The sequence below is a fragment of the Heliconius melpomene genome, chromosome 20 (assembly GCF_056956725.1).
Source record: "Heliconius melpomene rosina isolate 202511_hmr_F chromosome 20, ASM5695672v1, whole genome shotgun sequence".
Taxonomy (NCBI): Eukaryota; Metazoa; Arthropoda; class Insecta; order Lepidoptera; family Nymphalidae; genus Heliconius; species Heliconius melpomene.
The window spans coordinates 8,994,784-9,016,136 of NC_140408.1; the positions used below are offsets into that span (position 1 = coordinate 8,994,784).

General features: G+C 33.7%; 3 protein-coding genes and 1 non-coding gene across 16 annotated transcripts in view; 2 read left to right on the forward strand and 2 right to left on the reverse strand.

The window, feature by feature from the left end:
- Positions 1–674: 674 nt before the first annotated feature.
- On the forward strand, positions 675–5,265 carry Cox10 (Cytochrome c oxidase assembly factor 10). Of its 2 annotated transcripts, none has more exons than XM_085204391.1 (8): positions 675–816; positions 1,227–1,399; positions 1,535–1,745; positions 2,156–2,351; positions 2,669–2,844; positions 3,316–3,495; positions 4,305–4,439; positions 4,782–5,265. In XM_085204391.1, exons 2-8 carry the CDS (start codon positions 1,313–1,315, stop codon positions 5,018–5,020), a joined length of 1,224 nt encoding a protein of 407 aa, XP_085060517.1. In that variant the 5' UTR covers positions 675–816; positions 1,227–1,312; the 3' UTR covers positions 5,021–5,265. The 2 variants fall into 2 exon arrangements, with proteins under 2 accessions (XP_085060517.1, XP_085060518.1); XM_085204392.1 differs by having other exon boundaries at positions 676–816; positions 1,273–1,399.
- Positions 5,240–15,326, reverse strand: dre4 (SPT16 homolog, facilitates chromatin remodeling subunit dre4). The gene is made up of 17 exons (XM_085204389.1): positions 15,097–15,326; positions 14,911–15,021; positions 14,583–14,744; positions 14,195–14,494; positions 13,569–13,984; positions 13,034–13,178; positions 12,591–12,750; positions 11,343–11,585; positions 10,705–10,903; positions 10,079–10,476; positions 9,538–9,751; positions 8,928–9,182; positions 7,626–7,773; positions 7,127–7,256; positions 6,539–6,827; positions 6,154–6,312; positions 5,240–5,487 (listed from the first exon to the last, which is right to left on the reverse strand). The coding sequence occupies exons 1-17, from the start codon at positions 15,163–15,165 to the stop codon at positions 5,481–5,483; spliced, it is 3,405 nt and encodes a 1,134-aa protein (XP_085060515.1). The 5' UTR covers positions 15,166–15,326; the 3' UTR covers positions 5,240–5,480.
- A 1,775-nt stretch (positions 15,327–17,101) lies between these two features.
- Positions 17,102–17,172, forward strand: TRNAG-GCC (transfer RNA glycine (anticodon GCC)). The gene has a single exon. It is a non-coding gene; the product is annotated as a tRNA-Gly (tRNA).
- Positions 17,173–17,962: 790 nt separating this feature from the next.
- LOC146527863 (rho GTPase-activating protein 23-like) overlaps positions 17,963–21,353 on the reverse strand; it is a 257,849-nt gene continuing 254,458 nt past the window's right edge. For 11 of the 12 annotated variants that reach the window (XM_085204396.1, XM_085204395.1, XM_085204403.1 and 8 more), the window contains 2 exons: positions 21,139–21,209; positions 17,963–20,400 (listed from right to left, as the gene is read on the reverse strand). In XM_085204396.1, coding sequence (XP_085060522.1) covers positions 19,643–20,400; positions 21,139–21,209 — 829 coding nt within the window. In that variant the 3' untranslated portion in view covers positions 17,963–19,642. Of the gene's footprint in view, positions 20,401–20,771; positions 20,834–21,138; positions 21,210–21,353 lie in introns of all 12 variants that reach the window. The other variant, XM_085204405.1, reaches the window with a different exon arrangement.

Below are 21,353 nucleotides of genomic sequence, written 5' to 3' on the forward strand. Positions count from 1 at the left end.
CAAGTAACTATAATTATGCTATTTAATTACAAGTAACATTAAATAGATAGATGCATTGTGAGCGCTTAGGCCGATCCTGCCAGTGGCGTAGCTAGGGGGGTGCGAGCGGTGCGGTCGCACCGGGCATCAACAGGAAAAGGGCATCAAAGTCGACGATTAGTGTGTTTTTTCTTTGTTTTTTAGACTTTTTACCATTTTAAAGGGCATCAAGTCCTTTAAGCCGCACCGGGCATCAAAAGGAAAGGGGCATCAAAGTCGACGATTACTTTGTTTTATAGAACTCAACGGCGGTGATCACGTTTTTTTTTTTTTAGAAGTCAACAACAGGAAAGGGGCATCAAGTTCCCCGAGCCGCACCGGGCAGCAAATACCCTAGCTACGCCACTGGATCCTGCCTCTTTGTCGTTTGTACCAGGCTCTCACTTGCACTCTCGGCTCAGGCGGAACGTGACAATGAGTCATGCTTTTTCTTGCGCGCCGGTGTCATTTATTAATAATCATCAGCGTTATTTATTAATAATTTTCAAATTGAAATTTATTTTTACTATTTTTAATTTTAACTTATTATTTAAACGTGTTCTAAATGCATTTATCAGAATAATACCGTCACAATATTCTTATCTTTAATACATATTCCCGAACTATTATCACAAGAGAAATGACGTAACACCATAAGAGGAAATGTCCTTCACGGTTATGTCAGTGTACTCGTATAACCTATAGAAAAATTGTTTTGAAAAATTTTGTTATATATTGTTAGACTCTAAGCATTGTTTATGCTTATAGTAAATTCTACTCAAAACATACACTACATAAGTGAGTAAGGTTTTTCATAAATATTATTTTTAAAGGGTAAAATACTATGTTGATATTATGATTTTATTCAGATTTCAAAACTGTGCCAATTATTGAATATATTGGAATTGTAATTAATGTTTCAAATATTACTTAATCAATAATGACACTTTGATGCCTGACGCTTAAAGACGACGTAAACATAACACAAAGTTTAGTTAATTTATGGTGAAGTATGAAAAGTAAAGATAATATTATGATTTCAGTTGAACGTTATTTTTATTTCTTAATTGTAACTAAATACAAAATTAAGTATATTCTTAATTCACGAAAAACATGTACATAACATACAAAATGGTAAAGTAATAAATTAGAATAAAAATATATACCTATTTACCAAATATATGTATATAAAACATTCTTTATTTCAGTTTGACCATTACCGAAATTATAAATGTATTGGATTAAAATTTTCAGGATGTTGACATAGAAAACTTACCATATTGTAATTTCTAACATGTCCTACCTCAAGGTAGTTCATTGTGCTTTATGCCTTAAGCATGGGACTTTTAACTTGTCTGTTAAATCAATGTTATTCAAATATGTAAGTATTACAATTTAATTATTTTTCTTGCATTTTATTATGTAATTTGCTTGTTGCATATTAATATTTACAAAGCAGTAATTTCTTAAAATAAACTAAGATAAAATTTTTACATTACTATAAAATTATCTGCAGAACTATAAACCAATACAGCATCTTGCAAGGCTATCAACAACAAGTTGTTTAAAAGCTAACTTAACTACAACAAGCCAAAGTACAACACCTACAAAAAAGAAAAGCAAAAATGAAATACAAGATACTAGAGTATGGAAAGAGACACCTACACAAGATGTTAAGAATAATTTAGTCAATTATTGTATGTTACTTTCAAAGTTTAGATTAACATGTAAGTAAATCCATGTCTTTCTTTGATATATTTTTTTTGTAATTCAATAATATTATAAAAAAAATATTATATTGAAATTATTTCAGCAGAAAAAAGTATTGTCAGGTAGCACATCCTAACACACAATATAATAAACTTGAGCAGAGTGGAAACTCCCTTCTCAGGTTCTAACAATAAAAAAATTTTTTTTAACAATTTTATTAGAATATTGACACAGCTCAATATATACATATATGTGGCTGCATATGAAGCATTTGGGAAATATAGAATTTTTTATATGATTGTGTTTTCATGTGAAATGTTTTATATTCTTTCAACTTGTCTTTATAAATGCAAAAGATATATAAGACTACAAAAAATCAGTTTTTATTATTTTTACTATTTTAAATGCTAACTTGAATTTTTTACAGCTTTAGTAGTAATGACATCAATGGCAGGCTATGCTTTAGCCCCAGCTCCGTTTGACCTAACAACTTTTGCCTTATGTGCAGTAGGCACAGGCCTTGTAAGCTCTGCGGCTAATTCTATCAACCAGTACCATGAAGTACCATTTGATGCTCAGATGTCTAGGACTAAGAATAGAGTGCTTGTTAAGGGTTTGTTAGAGTGAGTATGATAGAACAATTGTGTCATATTAAAGAAAATATAATAGCATACTTTCATATATAAAGGTAGCCATTAGCCATTGTGGTGCAGGATTATTTTAACTTGCAAACTTTGGCAAGACAATTTGTTTTGCTAAGAACCACCACTGAACACATAATGTCTGTTATTTGAATGGAAATTAAAGAATGGAATGTCTTGAAAACTAGATTTTCTACTACCACACTACCCAGCTAAATGCGGGATACAATGTGAAGTAAAAAAATGAAATAAAATTTCGTTAATATTCATCATATATTATATAATAAATATTTTTTCAGACCGGTACATGCAATAGGGTTTGCAACAGCAACTAGTATAACAGGACTGAGTGTATTATACTTTGGAGTAAATCCACTAACCGCAGCATTGGGTGCTGGCAACCTTATTCTATATACATCTATTTATACTCCTTTAAAGAGAATATCGATTACTAACACTTGGCTAGGATCAGTTGGTAAATATATTATATGTTAGTGGTTTTGGGTGCAACCGCACTTGGTAAATATTTAAACTGTGGGAAACAAAGTGTGGTCCTACTCAACACACAATGTCTCGAAAATTACCCTAAATATTTTATTTTTTAACTGAATGTAGATTTAAAATCAAATAAATCAGCTTCACACCACAACAGGGTAGGCAAAGGCAACCTATTGCTAAGACACTCCATTCCCCATGTTCCGCCGAATTCTGGATGCATTGCGTGTTGAGAGGCCGAACTCCACGCCGCGCTTTACCTCGACGCAAGAGCAAAGAAATATAAATGAAAAAGGATAAATATTTCATTTCTTCAAATGGGGATCAAACCCACACACTGTCGCGTTCACAGTCACATTTTGTGCCCCTGCGCTACGACTGGCCTAATAATATAGTTATGGTAACAATAAGCTTAAAAGCTGAAACAAGCTTAAAAACATATTTTTTGCAGTCGGAGCCATTCCCCCTCTAATGGGGTGGGCAGGGTGCGCGGGAGGCCTCGACGCGGGCGCGCTCGTGCTCAGCGCGCTACTCTACTCGTGGCAGTTCCCCCATTTTAATGCTCTATCTTGGAACCTACGACCTGATTATTCAAGAGCTGGTTATAGAATGATGGCTGTGACTGATCCTGGTTGGTGGTTTTTTTTAAATTTTACTTTTGTATTGTACACTTTTTTTTCTTAACTTTTTTAACTATTCCCCTTTATAGGTGGGTGTGAGGGATAAGGAACCGAGTATTAAGATAGGTTTATGCTTTTTGGGGCCAAAGTACAATCATAAATGCGAGTGAAGCGATGAATGTAATTTAAATATAATTCCTACAATCTCCCTTCCCACCATTCTGGTATACATGATTTAAAGTAAAGATCAAGATATGATATAAAGGAGTATAAGCATGCCACTGTAAATGCGACGGTTGTTGGTTAAATAAAAAATGAAATATATTTCAATATGACAAAACATTTAAGTACATATAAGTTGAGGAAAATCCTTGTAAAATATTGTAATTTTCCTTATTGTGGTATTTGTAATTTATTTCTTATTTATATGGAAAGTATGTGGGATGATAAAAAAATATTACATATATAGAGTACGCAATTTTATTTTCTTAATTCAGAGATGTTTTTTTTATCTTTTAATATTGTTTTTATTTTTAAAAAATGTAGTAAAATATTTATTTTGGCCCGCATAATGCAGGGTAGGTTAACACTTCCGTACCCTAGCGCCGAACTCTGGAGATGTACATGTTGAGTGACGGAACTTAACGTCGCACTTGGCCTCGTTAACAGTGCGAGGTAATAATATTATTTAATATTTTGTTCCCCCGCGTGGCAATCGAACCTTAACTTGTCGCGTTTACTTGTGGCCCTGCGCCACGAAATGGTCTCAAAATTGATAGCTTAAAAGTCCTAAAATTATAAATTTTCGCTCTCTCCTCAGCTCTCTGTCGACGTGTCGCCCTACGTCACACCGGCGTGATAACAGCCACATGCGTCGCAGCCCCGTACCTCGACGTTACCAACACCTGGTTCGCTCTGGAGTCGCTACCACTTAATCTTTATTTTATGTATTTAGGTGAGATTTTTTTAGACATATAGGGTAGTTGAAATGAACCTAGTAAGAGACTTTGTTCCCCAATTTACGCATAATTTTCGAAACATTGTATGCGCAAACGCCACCACAATATTTTCCCGAAATTTATGTTAAGACATTTAGAATAACACTCATATTAACCTACATACATATCTAATTTGCTGTTTAACTATATTTTTTAAACTCCTACACACTTTATCCTGCACATAGCAGGGTGCATAACAGCAGTTATTCTATTCCCATTAAAACAAAATCTGGAGGCGTTGCGTCTTGAGTGGCGGAACTCTTTTCACTTTTTATAATTCCCTTTTAATTTTGTTTCAGCATGGGAATTTTACAAGAAATCAGACAGTCAAAGTTCTAGAAAGCTCTTCAGATTTTCTCTAATACACCTACCGGCGCTCATGTTACTAATGCTAGTCAATAAAAAATATTGGAGTTCCGCTAATACTGAAGAAAAGGAACAAGAAGTTATTATGAAATCTCAGGATTTAAAACATCCAGAGACTAAAAGAATTACAGTATTGCCACGAGGACCTGTTGTTGCTGCTCAGGACTCATAGATAATAAAAGGAAACCAAGTCAACAAAACTACATAAATAATAAATATGTAGGAGATTTCTGTAAATAATGTACTAATATTTGATTTGTGATGTTATTTATATAGGCTTGTAAGATAGTAAATCAGTTTACGCGAGATTTTTTTTGTTAATAACTATTGTTATATTTATTATTTGAATCCACTACCTTGAATCGGACCTCACTCAAATGAAACAGACAAATAATAAAATCTTATATTTATTTTAGTTTTGTTGGTATCATTTAAATTACAATTTTGGATTAAAAAATTGGAATTAAAGGTACAATCTACATACATACAAAACATTCAGACTGATTTGAACACGAGACATGGAGCGGTGTGAACAAACAAATAACAAATAAAATAAAAGGTAATTAACATAGGGCCATTCTCGGCCATCACTCATATCTTCACAATTGAGGCAGTTTTTCCTTTTTCGTGTATTATTTCCTAAGAAAAAAGAAAATTATTAATATTACTTACATAGATGATAAATCCTAATATTAAAAAAAAAATCAACAAATCATGTTTTGTTAATTTTAAGAATAAATAAAAACAAATGATATGAAATATACACATTCCATAAATTATAACTGACAATAAACAAATTAATAGTTTATAAAACACATTATTCCTTTATATTTAGCACATAATCCTTGTGCTAAATAAAAAGGAATAGTGGAAGGAAGAACGGAATAGTACATTAAAAAAATATTTAGCTTTCAATAAAAAAGTAATTACTACAAATATAAATAAAAGACCAAGAAAAAAAAGAATTTATAAACTGGACATTTCTGTTATTTGATATACTGATACAGGCAGAGGGCATGTACTCTCAAGATCCACCCATATTTTCCGCCCAAATTCGGGACATTGCGTGTTGAGCGGCGGAATTCAACGCCGCGCTTTGCCTTGCCAGAACAAGGAAATGAAAACAATTTATTCTCTGGATTGGTAAATGAAGCTGCGTGATTTTAAAAATTTCGTGTATTGAAATATACAAATATCTGATCTAACTAGCAGAACGGCAGCTGACACTAGAAAATCGAATAATACCCAGCAAATGTGGCAAGATGATAAATTGAGCAACAACCAAAACAAAGCTAAACCACTTACTTATGTTTCTTCGGTGTGCGGTCGTGGTCGCGGCTGTCGTCGCGCGAGCGCTTCTGCGACTTGTGGTCGTGCTTGCGGTGGTCGCCGTTGGACTTGCCGTGCTTGCGGTCGCGCTCGCCGTGCGACGACTTGTGGTGCTTGTCGCGGTTTTTGGATGGACTGGAGATTATTATAATAGACGCAATTAATATAACATTTTTTTAGCTGTATCTCGTATGTAACGGGTAGGCAGATGGCACCTAGTGTTAAAACTTATTTAATAGTGACTAGTTATTTATAATTTGTTTATGATTGAACTTTTTGAATTATTCAATTTCTGTTTTCAAAGTGTTTTATTGAACCACCAAAACAAGTTTTCCGAAATACCAAATCAGCATATACATACCTGCTGCTACTATGTTTAGACGGACTTTTATGAGAACTCTTGTGATTTGAACTTGAACTTTTATGGTGAGAGCTTGAACTTTTATGGTTTGAACTCGAGCTTTTGTGGCTTGAACTTTTGTCGTGTTTGCTTTTCTTACTGCCTTCTTCCTCGAAACGCGGTCTATCGCGTCCACCTTTACGTTTACGATCGAAGTCTTCTCTGTCGTAATTACGTTCCTTTTTATCTTCTTCTGCAGCTTCTCTTTCTAAGTCCGACCAATCTTTGCCGGATTCTTCGTCGTCTTGCTCTAGTGTGCAAATAAAATATTTGTTTATAGTAAATATATTAAATTTTATATGATAAAATGTTATAGTATATGATAAAATATATTTGGAGAATAAAATAAAAAATACATTTCACACAAGAGTCTTCTCAATATAATTACAAATCAGATCTCCTAAATTAAAACATAGCCATACAAGTAAAGTTAACCTCTTTATTTATAAGAAACATATTTTTAAACTAAATTTTAGTGGGATGGGCACGGATCACTGGCCTTCTACCCACATTCTGTCACTCCTTATACTACTTAGAGAAATAATATACCTTCACTATCCCCAGACGCGTCGGACGCGTCGGAAGCTTCCGAGTCGTATTCCGAATCATCTTCCGACTCTTCTTCGGTCTCCGCGTCGGTCGGCTCGTATGCGTCATCCTCCTCTTCTGATTCATCATCCTGGAATAAAAATGTGTTAGTGTAGTTTGAATGGTGAAAGATATTTTAATTTTTGTCAATGAAATTTAATAATGTAATGTTTTTTAGTATCTTAACGCTAGATTCAGCCTGCCTACTTTTAGATACAGTATGTTGCTAAAAGAAAACAATAATATAATTAATTATTTCAATTCATGTGAATTTAAAATGTTATACTACCTAGCACCATATCTATATAAGTAAAGATGTTGTGATAAAGACTCAAATAATTATATATAGTAAAAAAATAAATCTAATACAAAAATATATAACGCAATTGGAATAAAAAAAAATTTTTCAATTAAATATCTGAATATATGTAGTATTACAAAAAAAATAAAAGTAACTAACATGTTGTTCATTCTCGGCATCAGACTCAGGGTCTAAGAAGGACCAGCCGCCGTTGTCGAAGAAGCCCTCAATGTCATCTGTGATGGTCTTCATTACTTTGGTCCAATTCAATGACTGAATTCCCTCTGAGTAACGGATATCACACGAACTGTAATGTAACAATATATATTTTTATAGAAAATATTCTTACATATGTTTCGGTACATGATGTTTCGGTGTTACTTGTAGTATACTAAATACCTGTCATTCCATATTAAAGAAAGAAAATTGATATAAAAAATGTATGAATAATTGACCGTAAGTTGAGTTTGAGTCTTACTCGAATCCGAGCGTCTCATATATCGTTCAAGCACTGTAGCCAAGTAAGCCATAAGTTCGTAGCTTTTTGTAGTTAGTTAAAAAATTAAGTTGTATGTTAATAACCTATAGGTAACAAATTGTTAAAAAAAATAATTCTGTTTATCTTTTCTCAGTTTTTTTTAAGTCAAACTTTGTAACACGTGCGTGACGCGCAGTGGCGTAGCTAGGGGCGGGCATCAAAAGGAAAGGGGCATCAAAGTCGACAATTAATTTTTTTTAAAGGTAGCCAATGTCACATTTTAGTGTCTGACGCTTGATCTACGTGAGAGTAGAAGACACTTTGAATTTTTTTTATTTTTTTTTTTAGTTTTTTTTTGAGTGCATCAATTCCAAGCCGCACCAGGCAGTAAATACTCTAGCTACGCCACTTTAATCGAGATAAGAATAGAACGAAATCTAAGTTTTTATCTATATCTTCAGTCTTATAAATAAAAGTAAAATCAGCTTCACACTGTATCCCGCACATAGCATGATAGGTGGAGGGAACCCTCTGTTTTCCACTTTCCGCCGAATTCTGGAGGAATTGCATGATAAGTGGCGTTCTGGAGGAATTGCTCGATAACAGAGCGAAGAAATGGAAATATAAATTTTAAATAATATTTCATTTCCTCAAGTCAGGATGGAACCCACAACCAGTCGTTTATAGTCACATCTTGTGCCCCTGCGCCACGACTGGCCTCTTATAATTATAAAAAAGAAGTAGTCTTTAGAAAACCATAACAATTTCGTGTCTATACTATTAACCCATCAGGGTACAGCATTTCTAAATATTTTTTTATTATTAACTAGCGGCCCGCCCGACAAGAAATTAAAAAAAAAGTTTGCTTTCTTTTTAAGTGTCCTCTATCCATTTCAGTCAACAATACAAAATGTACAGACAAAATATATTTACTGTTTTATTATAAGTATAGATAATTACTTCCTTCAACAAAAAATACTCACTTGAGCCACTCCTTAACATGGTCCAGCATGTTCATAGGCACGGCGTTCACCATAGCCACTTTCTTGGCATAATCCTTAAAAACAAATACCATATCGAAGTTTTTCAAATGGAATTGTACTCTTTCAAAGTGTACTAATTCTACATCTTCTAGTGCGATTACAAATGGCGGCCATTCTGTTAGATTCACTAAAGCTCCGGAAGTAGGTTGTAAGAGGACTGTGCTTCGGAATGGAGCTCCTGGGAAGCCTAATTCTCTGAAATTTATTAATATTGTTATTATTTTACTTAATTTAATAGATATGAGTAATTAAGTAAACCCACTGGCATTAGTATGCTTAACTAAAACAAAAGGCAATGTTAAAAGAAAAAATAAGAGAAAAATTTAAATGTCAACAGGCATGAATGTATATGTTGTATTTGTTTTTATTGTTTCAGGTGTTTAAAAAAATGCTAAAACAAAAATTTCAAAAAATATTTTTGTGTGGACTGAATTGTCCATTTATCAAGGAAATCAATATTATATAAAGTATCAATATAATGGTTAGCTATTTTCATTCAAGGAGCTGCAAGCGAAATGTTATATATTACTAAGAAAATAAATAAACATACCTGAAAGGTGTATCAAATTCAACTTCCTGTTTAGTCATGTTCTCCACTCTCTCGCAGAAGCTCTTGAAGGCCACTTTCAGTTTGTGTCTCAGCTCTCTCTCACTCTGTTCCGCAGCAAGATCATCTCTATCGTGCATGTGCTGGTGTTTGCCGAGATCAGTTGTAATTTCACCCACTTCTGTGTAGAATTGGACATCTACATGTTTCTTTTTACCTGTAGATGGAAAAATATGAGCAATTAGCAAATTATTCTATAAAAAAAGTATAACATAGCGGGACTCAACTAACTTGCACTTAAAAACTGTTAAATCTGTAGCCTGAATATAGAAATCAAGACCTATTGACTTTACACATTGCCAGTGGAACTATAGGTACTTTATCATAAAAATATATCATAGAATAAGTTCATATCATATAAAATTTATATAAACTTGTTTTGTTTAATAATATTTTAAAATTTCTTTTAAAGAAAGTTCCTTACTAAAGGAAGAAAGTTATTTATTTTTTGGAAAACCTCTATAAACCTGGACCCAACACTTACCAAACATAATAGCATGTTTCAAATGGAAATGTAATAGTATAATCATTTCACCATCACATGGTTGGAAGAAGGCGTTTTTAATATTATTATATAAAATATCAACTTTGTCTCCTCTCACTGAAGTGAACCTAAAGCCATTTGTGTGAGCTTCCAGTGATCCACTCATTCTCTTAGTGACAATATTTGGCCTTATGTATAAATCTTTTAATTTAGGATTTCCTTTGCTTTGTGATAAAACCAAAGTGTCTTGTTTAACAAGATCCTCCTTTTCTCTTTCTTCAGCTTCTCTAGTTTTGAATTTCTTTTGCACTTCCTTTATAAGTCTGAAGCCAGTGTTCAAGTTGGATGATGGTGGTGATATTTCACCTGGTTCTTTTGTGTTTGTACTTCGGTATGTACTGTAAAAAATCATTATAATATTTATAAAAGACTTATAGAGAAGAGAAAAAGCATTATAGTACTTTTTTTAAAGTAAATTATCTTATTTCAAACAAGATAATATGATTTAATGAAATAGACTTTTGCAAGCATTTTTAAGTCAAATTATTTTTAAAAATACCACTTTTCAATAAATAAATAAAATCTACAATCTTAGCAATCAAGCCGTAAATATAAATTATACATACACTTCCTTAACAAAAGTAGCATCAGGCTGAGCATAATGCCCACCCTCATTCCTCCCCATAGTAGCTCCAGGGTGGAAGAAATTAATTCTCAAGTATGTGTAGTCCCCTTCCACAGATTGTGATATATTCTTAATGGTTGATATATGGAATGGAACCGGAACACCGAAAATAGGGAGAATTACCGTTTCGTATTTTCGATCTGAAATTATTATTTCTTAATTAGCCTTTATCCATGCATTTTTTTTATTTTGAATATATGCCATTTTTTGATAAATGAGTACATATATGCTATTTTTACACTTAACGTAAATATATTATTTAAATGTTAGTAAGTCTTTAGTAAATATTATGGTTTCAATAGGTTTTACATATGTATTCTATAACATCCATCTCATTACATTAAAAAGTTAAGTGCTTTTATTAGTGCAGCTGTGCTATATTATTTTTTGCTTTCCGTTACTCTTTTTAGTGCATTGACACTACTATAATTATATAGTGTGTTATTTTTTTGAATTGTCAATCTTTATCATTCTAAATAAATAGCCTAAATGGAACCCTCCTTCTCTTACCATTTTATTTTGGTATTAAAATTACTTACTTTAGGAAAAAAATACAAACAAATAAACAAAAATACCTACCAACATAAAGCTTAAGTTCCTTAACCTCATCACAGTCTCTCGGCATCTGTCCCACACTTTTATAGGACACTGTACTTTTACGTATCTTTTCACTATCTTTCCCACTGGATTGTTTTGCGAGTCTCTCTTTAGCTTTCTCATTTAGTGCTATGGCAAGTTCTCGTTGATGTTCTTTTCTTTTTTCCTCAGAAGAATGCTCTGTTCGAAGCTTGGACTCGATAACTGCAGTTCTTTTACCTCGACCTAAAATTGTATTAGAATTAAGCATTTCATATAAGAAAAGGTTCCAAAGCTACTGAATGTTATACTATTTATAAGATATATTACTGTAATCTTTAAAGTAATGTGTAAAAGTGCAAATTGTATACAAAATATGAAACAGAATACAGTATATAAGTATAACTACAATCAAGTTGTGCTAGGATTTAAGGAATATTGCAGTGAAATTGAAATAAAGTTATTTTTTAAAAATGGTTAAGCACACAAAGCTCATTATTTATAGCTATAAAATAAAGTAGTTGTATATTTTTTTTTAATAAAGGGCACATATATAAACAATTAACATGCAAGGGTATTAAAAAAAGAATTATTCATTACTTCTAAATGTCATGCAATAATATTTTTCAGTTTAAAACCAAACTCACCTCCATTTTCTATCCATCCACGATTGCATGGAAGGAAATAAAATATGAAAATAATGTGTCACATTAGAAGTTAATAGTTTCGAAACAAAAAAAAATATAAGTAGCATTATTTTGAAATAACAATATTATTATAATATGTGAAAGAGAAAACAATTAAATTTTATTATGTTGAAAAAAAATACTTTACTGAAAGTGAATGTTTTCCAACCAAAACTATGAAATTTAACTTAATTATTAAATAATTTAGATTATATCAAATATGAAATAAATTGAAGCAATCTGTAATATTTGAAACAACTTTTATTCAAACATGCATGATTATTCAATGTAAGGTATCACCAAAATTTTATAGTTTATGTCCAAAACATGTTGGCTGTTTAATGATCTGCAAGTAAATTGTTAAAATTGTTTGGCAATATCTCACTTTTGTATGATTAATAGTTTATATGTTGAAAATTATGAAAAACATAAAAAGTATAAAATCATAATATTTATGATCAAAATTAGACTTGAAAATTTACTAATTTTGTTTAAAGTTAATTTTAAAAATAAAATAAAAAATCTGACTTAAATTACACACATAAACTCCTAATCAAATACTCACCAAGTATTTCAGTTTTATTTTCTTTTTCCTCTTCTTCATCTTCATCGTCATCTTTGAGGAAGATGCCAATATTTTTAATTTTCTTCTTAGATTGTGTGAGTAGTGAGGCCGGCTGTTCCTCATTTACTAATACTGTATCACCAATAAACAGTGCATATGTCTGCAACAATTACATAATTTAATGGTGGAACCATTGTAGAGTAGAAGCACAATGACTGTCACAATGGTTGTGGGTTCGATTCGGGCTAGGGGAAAAGCATTTCATTTCTTCACTCTGATAAGACGTCAAAGTGCGGCTTTGAGAACCGCCACTCAACACGCAAATTCTATTTTAAAAAAAATAATTTCAACTCTTTCTTAATTTGTAAGAAATAATAAATGAATGTAAAGTGAAAAATAAAAAATGTAACAACAGAAATTTTAATAAATGAATGCAAACATACCTTGCCTTCCTTATCAGTTGAAGCGCTATTACTTAAACTGCCCAAGCCAATGTTAATATTAAACACCATGCCTTTTCGAGCTACTTGTGAAGTTTTCGGACCAATTACTATAGAACTTTCTCGAAATTCTATACCCATTGCAAATCTAAGATCAAATTTATAAAAAAATATATTAATTTATTTCTTGATGGAAAAGCGTAAATGTATATAAACATGTTATTGCATCATATATTTAAAACTTATGCAATGTTGAATATATGAAGATTACAAATATAGGAAAAACATATTTCAATTAGGTAAAAAATGTAATTTCACTCTTAGACAAAAAGGGTGACGAGGTACTCCTTTCTTTCCATGTTGAGAAGCAAAACTCAACTCCATATGGCTGGCCAGAGTGAGGAAATCACAATAATTTACTATTGCAAGAGAATCATTGCATTTCCGGTCATGATCAACCAATTATCAACCAATCCATTATCTACCAATAATCATGTTATAAAATTATCCTAAATTGATACTTCAATGGTTCACATACCCAAATGTTTTTGTCAGGTTATCAACTAGTTCAGGTTTTTCCTTCTTAGCCAATTCTAATCCAGCTTCATAGACTGATGACAATTTAGCTCCAGCAACTAACTTTTTCATAACTTCTTCTTCAATATTTAGTAAAAAATTATAATTACTCTGGACCTCATCAGTTGGATTGACAAGTAATGTGCGTACAATATTTGAACAATAAGATTTGTATCTAGCGCCAAGTGAACAGACAATAGCACCAAAGTGTAGGTGATTTTTGTCTGAAACAGCACTAAATTTCAATGAGTAATTTCCTCCAGATTGTATGATGGGAGGATAGCACATATCTACTTGGCTTGTATCAACTCCAGTCACATATTTCTTATCAGATATTGCAGCCTCCACTCCTTCTGCTAATTTAGAGTGTTTTACTTTCTAAAAAAACAAAGTAAAAATTGTAAGTATTTTAATTTAGTATACATTAATATGTAAATATATTAAAATATCAGTAATCCCCATTAAATCATATTGGCATAAAAAACAGTTTTATTAACATATCTAGCATATTGTCAGTACAAGTGTGTATTAATGAAAATAGTAATCAGTAGAACATTTTTTTTTACTGCAATATAATAATAAACATACCTTATCAGAATCAATAATTTCCATAATTTGATCTTTTAAGTACTTTGTAAAGACATCTACTGTGACCAAGCAAGCTTTCTTTATGGTTATAACTTCGGAATCCTCTTTTGGTGCCATGAGTGCGGCGACTGAAGAACTAATATCAACATTTTCAAATTTTTCAACTTTCATGGCAGCTTTCCAACTTTCACAAAACTCCCCAGGGTAGTTATCTTTTGCAAATACACCAAGTGTTTTACCTGATTTTGACTTTTTAATCGCTTGTATAAGTTTATTAAAGTTTTCTTTGTCATGATCATTCTAAAGATGAAACAATAAGCATTAAAAACATATTAAATATATAAATGTGAAAATATTTTATAGAATTTTGTTATTCAATTACACTTACTCTGTCTCTAATAAGCAATTTGACAGGTGGTAAATCTGTTTCGTCTTTGCCATTTTCAATTTGTTTTAAAAACTCAATTTTTTTTTTACTTGCCAAAAAACACATAGACTGCTCTGTAAGAACTGTTATAGTATCTGGTAGTTCGTATCCAAAAAGCCAAGTCTGTTGAAGTGAAAATAATAAAATATGTAAGGAAACAATTTAAATATTTTCCTGTATTTACTGGATTTAGGAAATAAAACGTAATACAAAAAGTAAAATTATTATAATTTAAGATATAGCTAAATCTAAATAACATGTTTATGCGCACATTGCATTAGTAACGAACCTGTAACGCTGTTGATTTACTATAAAGTGTGTCTTCGTCAACCCCCACACAAGAAACTAAGCAATCAATCTTGGCTAATACATCATCGCTTTTAGAATCAGCAGCTGCAGCCTGCAAGATTAGGTTGCTAATAAGTGAAAAATATTTAAAATTGGCATAAGAAATATCGTGGCTATTGTAACAAACCTTCCACGCCGCGTACAGCCTTTTCATACGTCTAAAAAACGTTTCCTTATCAAGGGATATATTAGACATTATGAAAATTAACTTTAATACTAACTATTCATATAAGTCAGCGTATAAATGTTTTAAAATGAAAAAAAAAAATATCAACGATTTCACGACATTACAATATTACGGTTTTTGACAGCAAACAAGAATGGCGGGCGTTTGCGCTCTTAACTCTTTTGTCTATGGAACTCAAATGGAACTGTTTGATGTTTGGTTACAGATAATAAATAAACATACTATTTTATTTTTTATCTTATGGGGCGTGAAGCTTGCCAGTTGCCAAGTGTCAATAACAAAAGCGTTTGCACCAAGGAACATAATTATACTGGTTTGCACTATAAGGGGTACTGTACTTATAGGGGTTGCAATATCGGAATTTTGGTATTCCGGTTTTTTTAAATATTTTCGGGATTTGAATTTGAGGGAAAATTAGTAATTTTTAAGAGGCCAATCGTGGCACAGGGGCATAAAGTGTCACAGTAAAGATAATTTTCAATCAAATCTGGGGCACTGATCTAACAAATTGCCAGACCAAGGTTCAAGCATATCGCTAAGATCTATGAGAAGATTGAAAGTGACACATTCTGAACTCGTCAGCTTGAAACAACGAAGTTGGCCATTATGCATTGCCAGAGCTTAATACCTGACTTTAAGTTCAGCCAAAAAGTTATTCCAGATCCACAAGTCGAGCTTGCCGGAGGGAATCTGTTCTTTAGTTCATATGGTCGTGATCCGACATCGGTGCTAGATGTATTAGAGGATCCTAGGAAACGTTGCTATCCAAACGATAGCACAGATGGAGTATAATATGTATAGTAAAATGCGATAGGATTTTAATACTGATCGAGCGCTTTATGCGCAAATATCCGCGGGAACCTCTGATAATCTATTAAGTTCTTGCCTTGCTAATACCCCGATTATACATTGCAAATTATTTTGTATGCCATTTTAAAACTTTGTTAGCAATGATTTATACCTACTATATATCCTATCCTATCCTATCCTATATCTTATAAAACAAAGTCGCTTTTCGTGTCTGTCTGTTGTTTCTAACTCTTCTTCTTCTAAACCACCCAACGGATTTTGATGCGGTTTTCACCATTAGGTAGAGTATTTTCCGTAGAAGGTTTATATATAGTTTATTATTTGTACATTCCTATGTAAATTAACATAAATACGATAAATATGTATAAAGTCCTACCCGTTGAGACACTTTCGCGCATGCGCTGCTTTAATGGTAAGTACTACATGAAAATAATGTACTGGAATATTGTTCCTCTTAATAAGATCTACAAAAAAGTCCGCGACGGCATATTCGTATCTTTTAAGAATAACGTGTAGTGATCATTTTTCTGTCTAAAAATAATAATTTCAATAGAAAGAATGCATTTTAAGCCGAAGAAACCTACTGAAACACCGGTTGCGGTTAAGGTGACGAGCAACAAACAAGTAAACTAATGGATATCGAGTGGAATGGAGAAGCAACTTAAATACTAACTTAGATATTAAGATTTCATTGTTAGTAACAAAATGAGTCATGTTACTTGATATATATGAAAATAAATAAATAAAATAAAATAAATAAATATATTTTTTGTTGTGAGTCATATTTTTCCATAATGGTATTAATCCTTATCCTTTAAAATACTTTATTAATTTTCTATGATAAACGAAGATATAATTTGCTTTTTACACTATTTCGAAATTGCGAATAGTTTTACAGAAAAACGCATTTAATTGTTGACACATCCCGCCGTTGACACATCAGCTGTATGTTACTCAAGTTTCACTTATCCCTTACTCTCAGCATATAAATAAGTATATTAGTTACGTTGGCCATTTAATGTAGATCAAAACTGTCTTTTACTGTTTTTCACTTTAGAAGTTGTTACAATATCAAAAAATCCTTGCCGCGAAACGGCTTATACAAGCGCGTCCGCCGCGCCCGCCTGCCTTACACGCATCGGTGGTTCAGTGGTAGAATGCTCGCCTGCCACGCGGGCGGCCCGGGTTCGATTCCCGGCCGATGCATTATATTTAATTTTCTTCACAGGCAGCCACGTAGTGCTTGCTTTTCATCAGGGACAGAGTACCCTCTTCCCTACCCAACCGGTGTCGTTGTTTTAACAGCATTAACCACAAGCTCGAAAAAAAACCCGCCTACCTCTAGGTATAGCAAAGAAGATTAAGATGCGTTTGCACGTATTGGATAATTGGAGTTGAATGTATTATTTCAGCGCGATATATTTGGTTTCATTTATTTTGTAGTAGTTATTAGTAGGTAGGTTTTTGTTTATAATTCCGTCCGTTTAAAAATAGTCATTACCTATCTAAAAATAGTCATTTAAATATATTTTAATAAGTATTTGAAAAGATTAGTAGCACAGATTTAAAATTACGGTACCTATTAAAAAATCCTTGCTGTGTAAAACAATTGAAAAATCCTTATTGAAACTACGAAAATGCGGGTTGCATTAGGGTTTAATTAATTTTCACATTATCTTAAGTGCTTTGCAAATATACATTATATGAATAATCCAGTAGTAAAAGCGGGCGAAGCCGCAAGAGGGTCGCTAGTTTCATAATAAAAAGACAAAGAAAAATCAAACAATACACTTATGACTTAGATATATTGCAGATTATTAAAAGAGTACTTTTATTTAACTAAAAATATTTCAATTAATAATCAATTCAAATCGATTCAAATTATGTGAATGATTCATAAGTTTTATATTCTTAACAACTAATTTAATATCTCTATTTTTACACTCAATTACGTAAAAGGTTTTAAGGAAAGGAAATAGAAGAAGAAAATACATTGTGATAATTTGTTTCAATATTTTATTTTCATTACTCCAAAATATACACAATGACAATGTAAATCTGGTCAGAGCCACACTTGCAATATGTCTTTAATAGTGTTTACTGAATTTCATAGCGGATACACGAAGAGTATGAATACGTTTATTTTCAATAAAACTTCTTCATTACATTGACTTATATTGACGGCAGCTTTTTACGCGCTCCCGTCGCTTCTACGACGTAAATTACTTGTAAAATCCATTGTCCCTACGTTTATGATATATTTACAAATAAAACTTTAAAAGGAACGCTTTGCAAACATTCAACAAACTTGAGATCGTCTTAACTTAAAGATGGTATTAAAAAATTTTAAAAATTAATGAACGGAAATCTAAAACATTTAAGATTGTAATATTTACATTAGTCGTCGTCTAAAAGCCGAATCACGTTTTACATATTTTCAAAATAAATAACAATTCGAATTTAGCCTAAAATACTTTTGTATATAAACAAAACAATAAAAAATAATCGCATTCAACATAGCTACGATAACAAATTTAATATAAATTAATGATAAAAGAACATGTACATTTTTACAAAGTCTAAGGGATCACTCAAACATTATCACTGAAGTATCGCACCTCGCGTTAGTTCCTGCCTTATTATTTACAATATACTTAAACCGCTCAAAATTTAAATTGCGAAATATACATTCGTGCTAGTCAGCTTTCGTAATATCTATAGTTTTTATAATTCTCGCCAAAAGAACCACTAAATGGTAACTTTGTTAATTCATTTACTTACTAATAATCGAGAATTGTGCTTATAATTGGATCTCAATAGCGGCGAAGGCAAGTAGGTGATGCGTATGTATCGTGTATACATATTACATTTTAATTATTTTTAAACTTCAAAACTTTATATTAGAACAGTCCTTAAAACTTATGATGGTGTTACAGTTTCGGTCTTACCTTAGACACTAAAAGGAGCCCTCGGGCCTACTTAATAAAATTTCATACTAATTACATACTATTAGCACTTACTTTACCTATATTATGCTGTTTATTTTAAACACTTAGGTATAATACCACCGACTCCATTAATAGTAGTTTAGAACCTACTGCGGGAGTCCTTCTTACAAGTAATATAGACTCAAATGGTTTCGATATACTTATTGTATAACTAACGCACAATTTATTACTATAGAACATATTATGTTCATATTGATGATAGCGGTTTGTTGTTTTACACCTAATAAATCATTCCTCTTATCGTTCCCTGCACCGGTGCTCTGCTATTGTTTCTCATCAGCAGAGCTTTCCTTATCACTCTTTGGCATTATTTAATGAGCTAGGTTTTTCAACGCTCGTATTAATTCATTTAATATTTAGCATATATGCTCCGTTTTAAACCACATTACATACAATTAATTATAAGTGTATTGCACAATTCAATAGATAAAATTGCAATAAAACATTCTTGCTTCCTAACACGGTAGTACGGTCACTATCTAAGATTTCGATGAAATCAAGAAATCGAGTAAGAATCGTAAATGCGCGAAACTCGAACACGACAAGTAGCGGAGGTTTTTTGAGTATTATTTTCTTTATTAAAAAATATATAAAGGTTTGTGACTTAATCTATTCAGTCAAGTGAATCGAATCAAACGGTAGCCTCTGTGGGGCTCGGTCGGGGGGGGTTAGACGTGGGACTCGAGCGGCGCGCGGCACACGGGGCGCCAGGCGGGCTGCCAGGCCGCGGGCGACAGGTCGGGCGAGGAGGTGCGCGTGTGGCGCGCCGCCCAGCCGTCCTTGTCGAAGTCCTTGGTGCCGCCCACGGTGTGGCGCCGCTTGATCCCGCGTTCCGGCATGCCGTTTTTGCGCTTGAGCTTGGTGGAGCGCCAGGCGCCCCCTCCTCCTGCGCCGCCGGCCTCGCGCCGCCGCACCACGTTCCACTCGCCCTTCTCCAGCTTGCTGAGGCGCTCGCCCTTGGAGAGCGACTCGGAGCGCTGCAGGCGGGCGGCGTAGCGCGCACGGTCGTTGTCAGGCGCGTCAGAGGCCTGCGAACGCGTATCCACGTCCTTGTCGTCGTCGCGGTTCTCTTTCTCGGAGTCGTCGGCGGGAGGGGAGGGAGAGGGCGCGGGCGGGTGAGAGGGGCGCGCGGGGGGCGGAGGCGGCGCGGGCCAGCGCGCGTCCGGCTCGTCGGAGGAGGAGGAGGCGGACCGTAGCCAGGCAGCCTTGAGCAGGTCCGCACGGGGCGCGCGTGTGACGCGGGGCGGTGGCGAGGCGCCGCGCACGGAGCCCGCGTCGGAGGGCGAGGAGCTGGACTTGGCCTCGTCATCATCCTGGCACTCGTCGGCGTAGGGGATACTGCCGTCGTCCAGCGGTGACGAGTTGTTGAGCGTGCGCAGCTTCTGGTCGAACGTGCTCGTCAGGGACGTCACCAGGTCGCCGGCTCCTGCGGGGAAACGGACTGTTAGTATGATGACGACGGTTAGATTACAAACAATCGGAAGCGAGTTAGAGCTGACGCGGGATGATGCGAGTGTATGAAGGTATGAATTTGTACAGCGAGGCGAGGTCGAGACGATACGCCAACAAGCCGTGCTGTCAGCAGTCGTCGCTTAGAAGCATTAGTTAGTTATAATGAGAGACGCTGGGCATTGTCTACATTCACTTTTTATAATATGCGACTCTTTTTATGAATCGATATATATGTTTTTTATTGTTTAATATTATTTTTATTCGATACAAAGTGAACATAAACCAACACTGGTATTAACGAGGACGCCGAACACACACACTTGTAACACTCTCACATTCCTATACCTTTGAATGTGGATAAAAGAAATGGATTGCTGTATCTACTCTCTGATGTCAGAACCGCATACCTAATAGAGCAAATAATATACACATTTACATACACTTCAAACGGAATATAAGACGTACGATATAAACGATAGCAACTTACATAAAATAGAAAATACCTTGGCAAAATTGTGTAGATCTTAGTTGTTAGACATAAAAATAATATCGGAAGGATCCAAAAAGCAGGGAAATTCGAACAAAATGACTAGTACAGTAAATTTTAATAATAAAATATATCTAACAAAAGGAAACTTTACATAATAAATGTGGCGGAAGCTTCTTCTTTTGATTATGAATTTCTCATAAACTAATTGTATCTGATACGTACCGTCGATGGAGAAATTGTTCAGCCGTGATATCTCCTGCCGTCGCCCCATAGTCGCTGATGATATATCAACTCTAAAATAAACACAAACAATACACATTAAACTCATAACAATTATTCGGCTGAGTGAGAAATGGAATTGACTTGATGAGAATGGAGCGTCTCCAACAAAGTACTACTATGTGTGGGATACTGCATGAATTATCTTGTTAATTCAT

What these genes read in the sequence shown, in the direction of transcription:
- Cox10 (XM_085204391.1), top strand. Translation starts at nt 1,313, where the DNA reads ATGTCCTACCTCAAGGTAGTTCATTGTGCTTTATGCCTTAAGCATGGG. An exon ending in TTCAAAGTTTAGATTAACAT is followed by an intron (nt 1,746 to 2,155) that starts GTAAGTAAATCC and finishes AATTTTTTACAG; the next exon opens with CTTTAGTAGTAATGACATCA. An exon ending in CTTGTTAAGGGTTTGTTAGA is followed by an intron (nt 2,352 to 2,668) that starts GTGAGTATGATA and finishes ATATTTTTTCAG; the next exon opens with ACCGGTACATGCAATAGGGT.
- dre4 (XM_085204389.1), bottom strand. Translation starts at nt 15,165, where the DNA reads ATGTCTAATATATCCCTTGATAAGGAAACGTTTTTTAGACGTATGAAA. An exon ending in AATTGCTTATTAGAGACAGA is followed by an intron (nt 14,495 to 14,582) that starts GTAAGTGTAATT and finishes TTTCATCTTTAG; the next exon opens with AATGATCATGACAAAGAAAA. An exon ending in AAATAAAACTGAAATACTTG is followed by an intron (nt 11,586 to 12,590) that starts GTGAGTATTTGA and finishes ATACAATTTTAG; the next exon opens with GTCGAGGTAAAAGAACTGCA.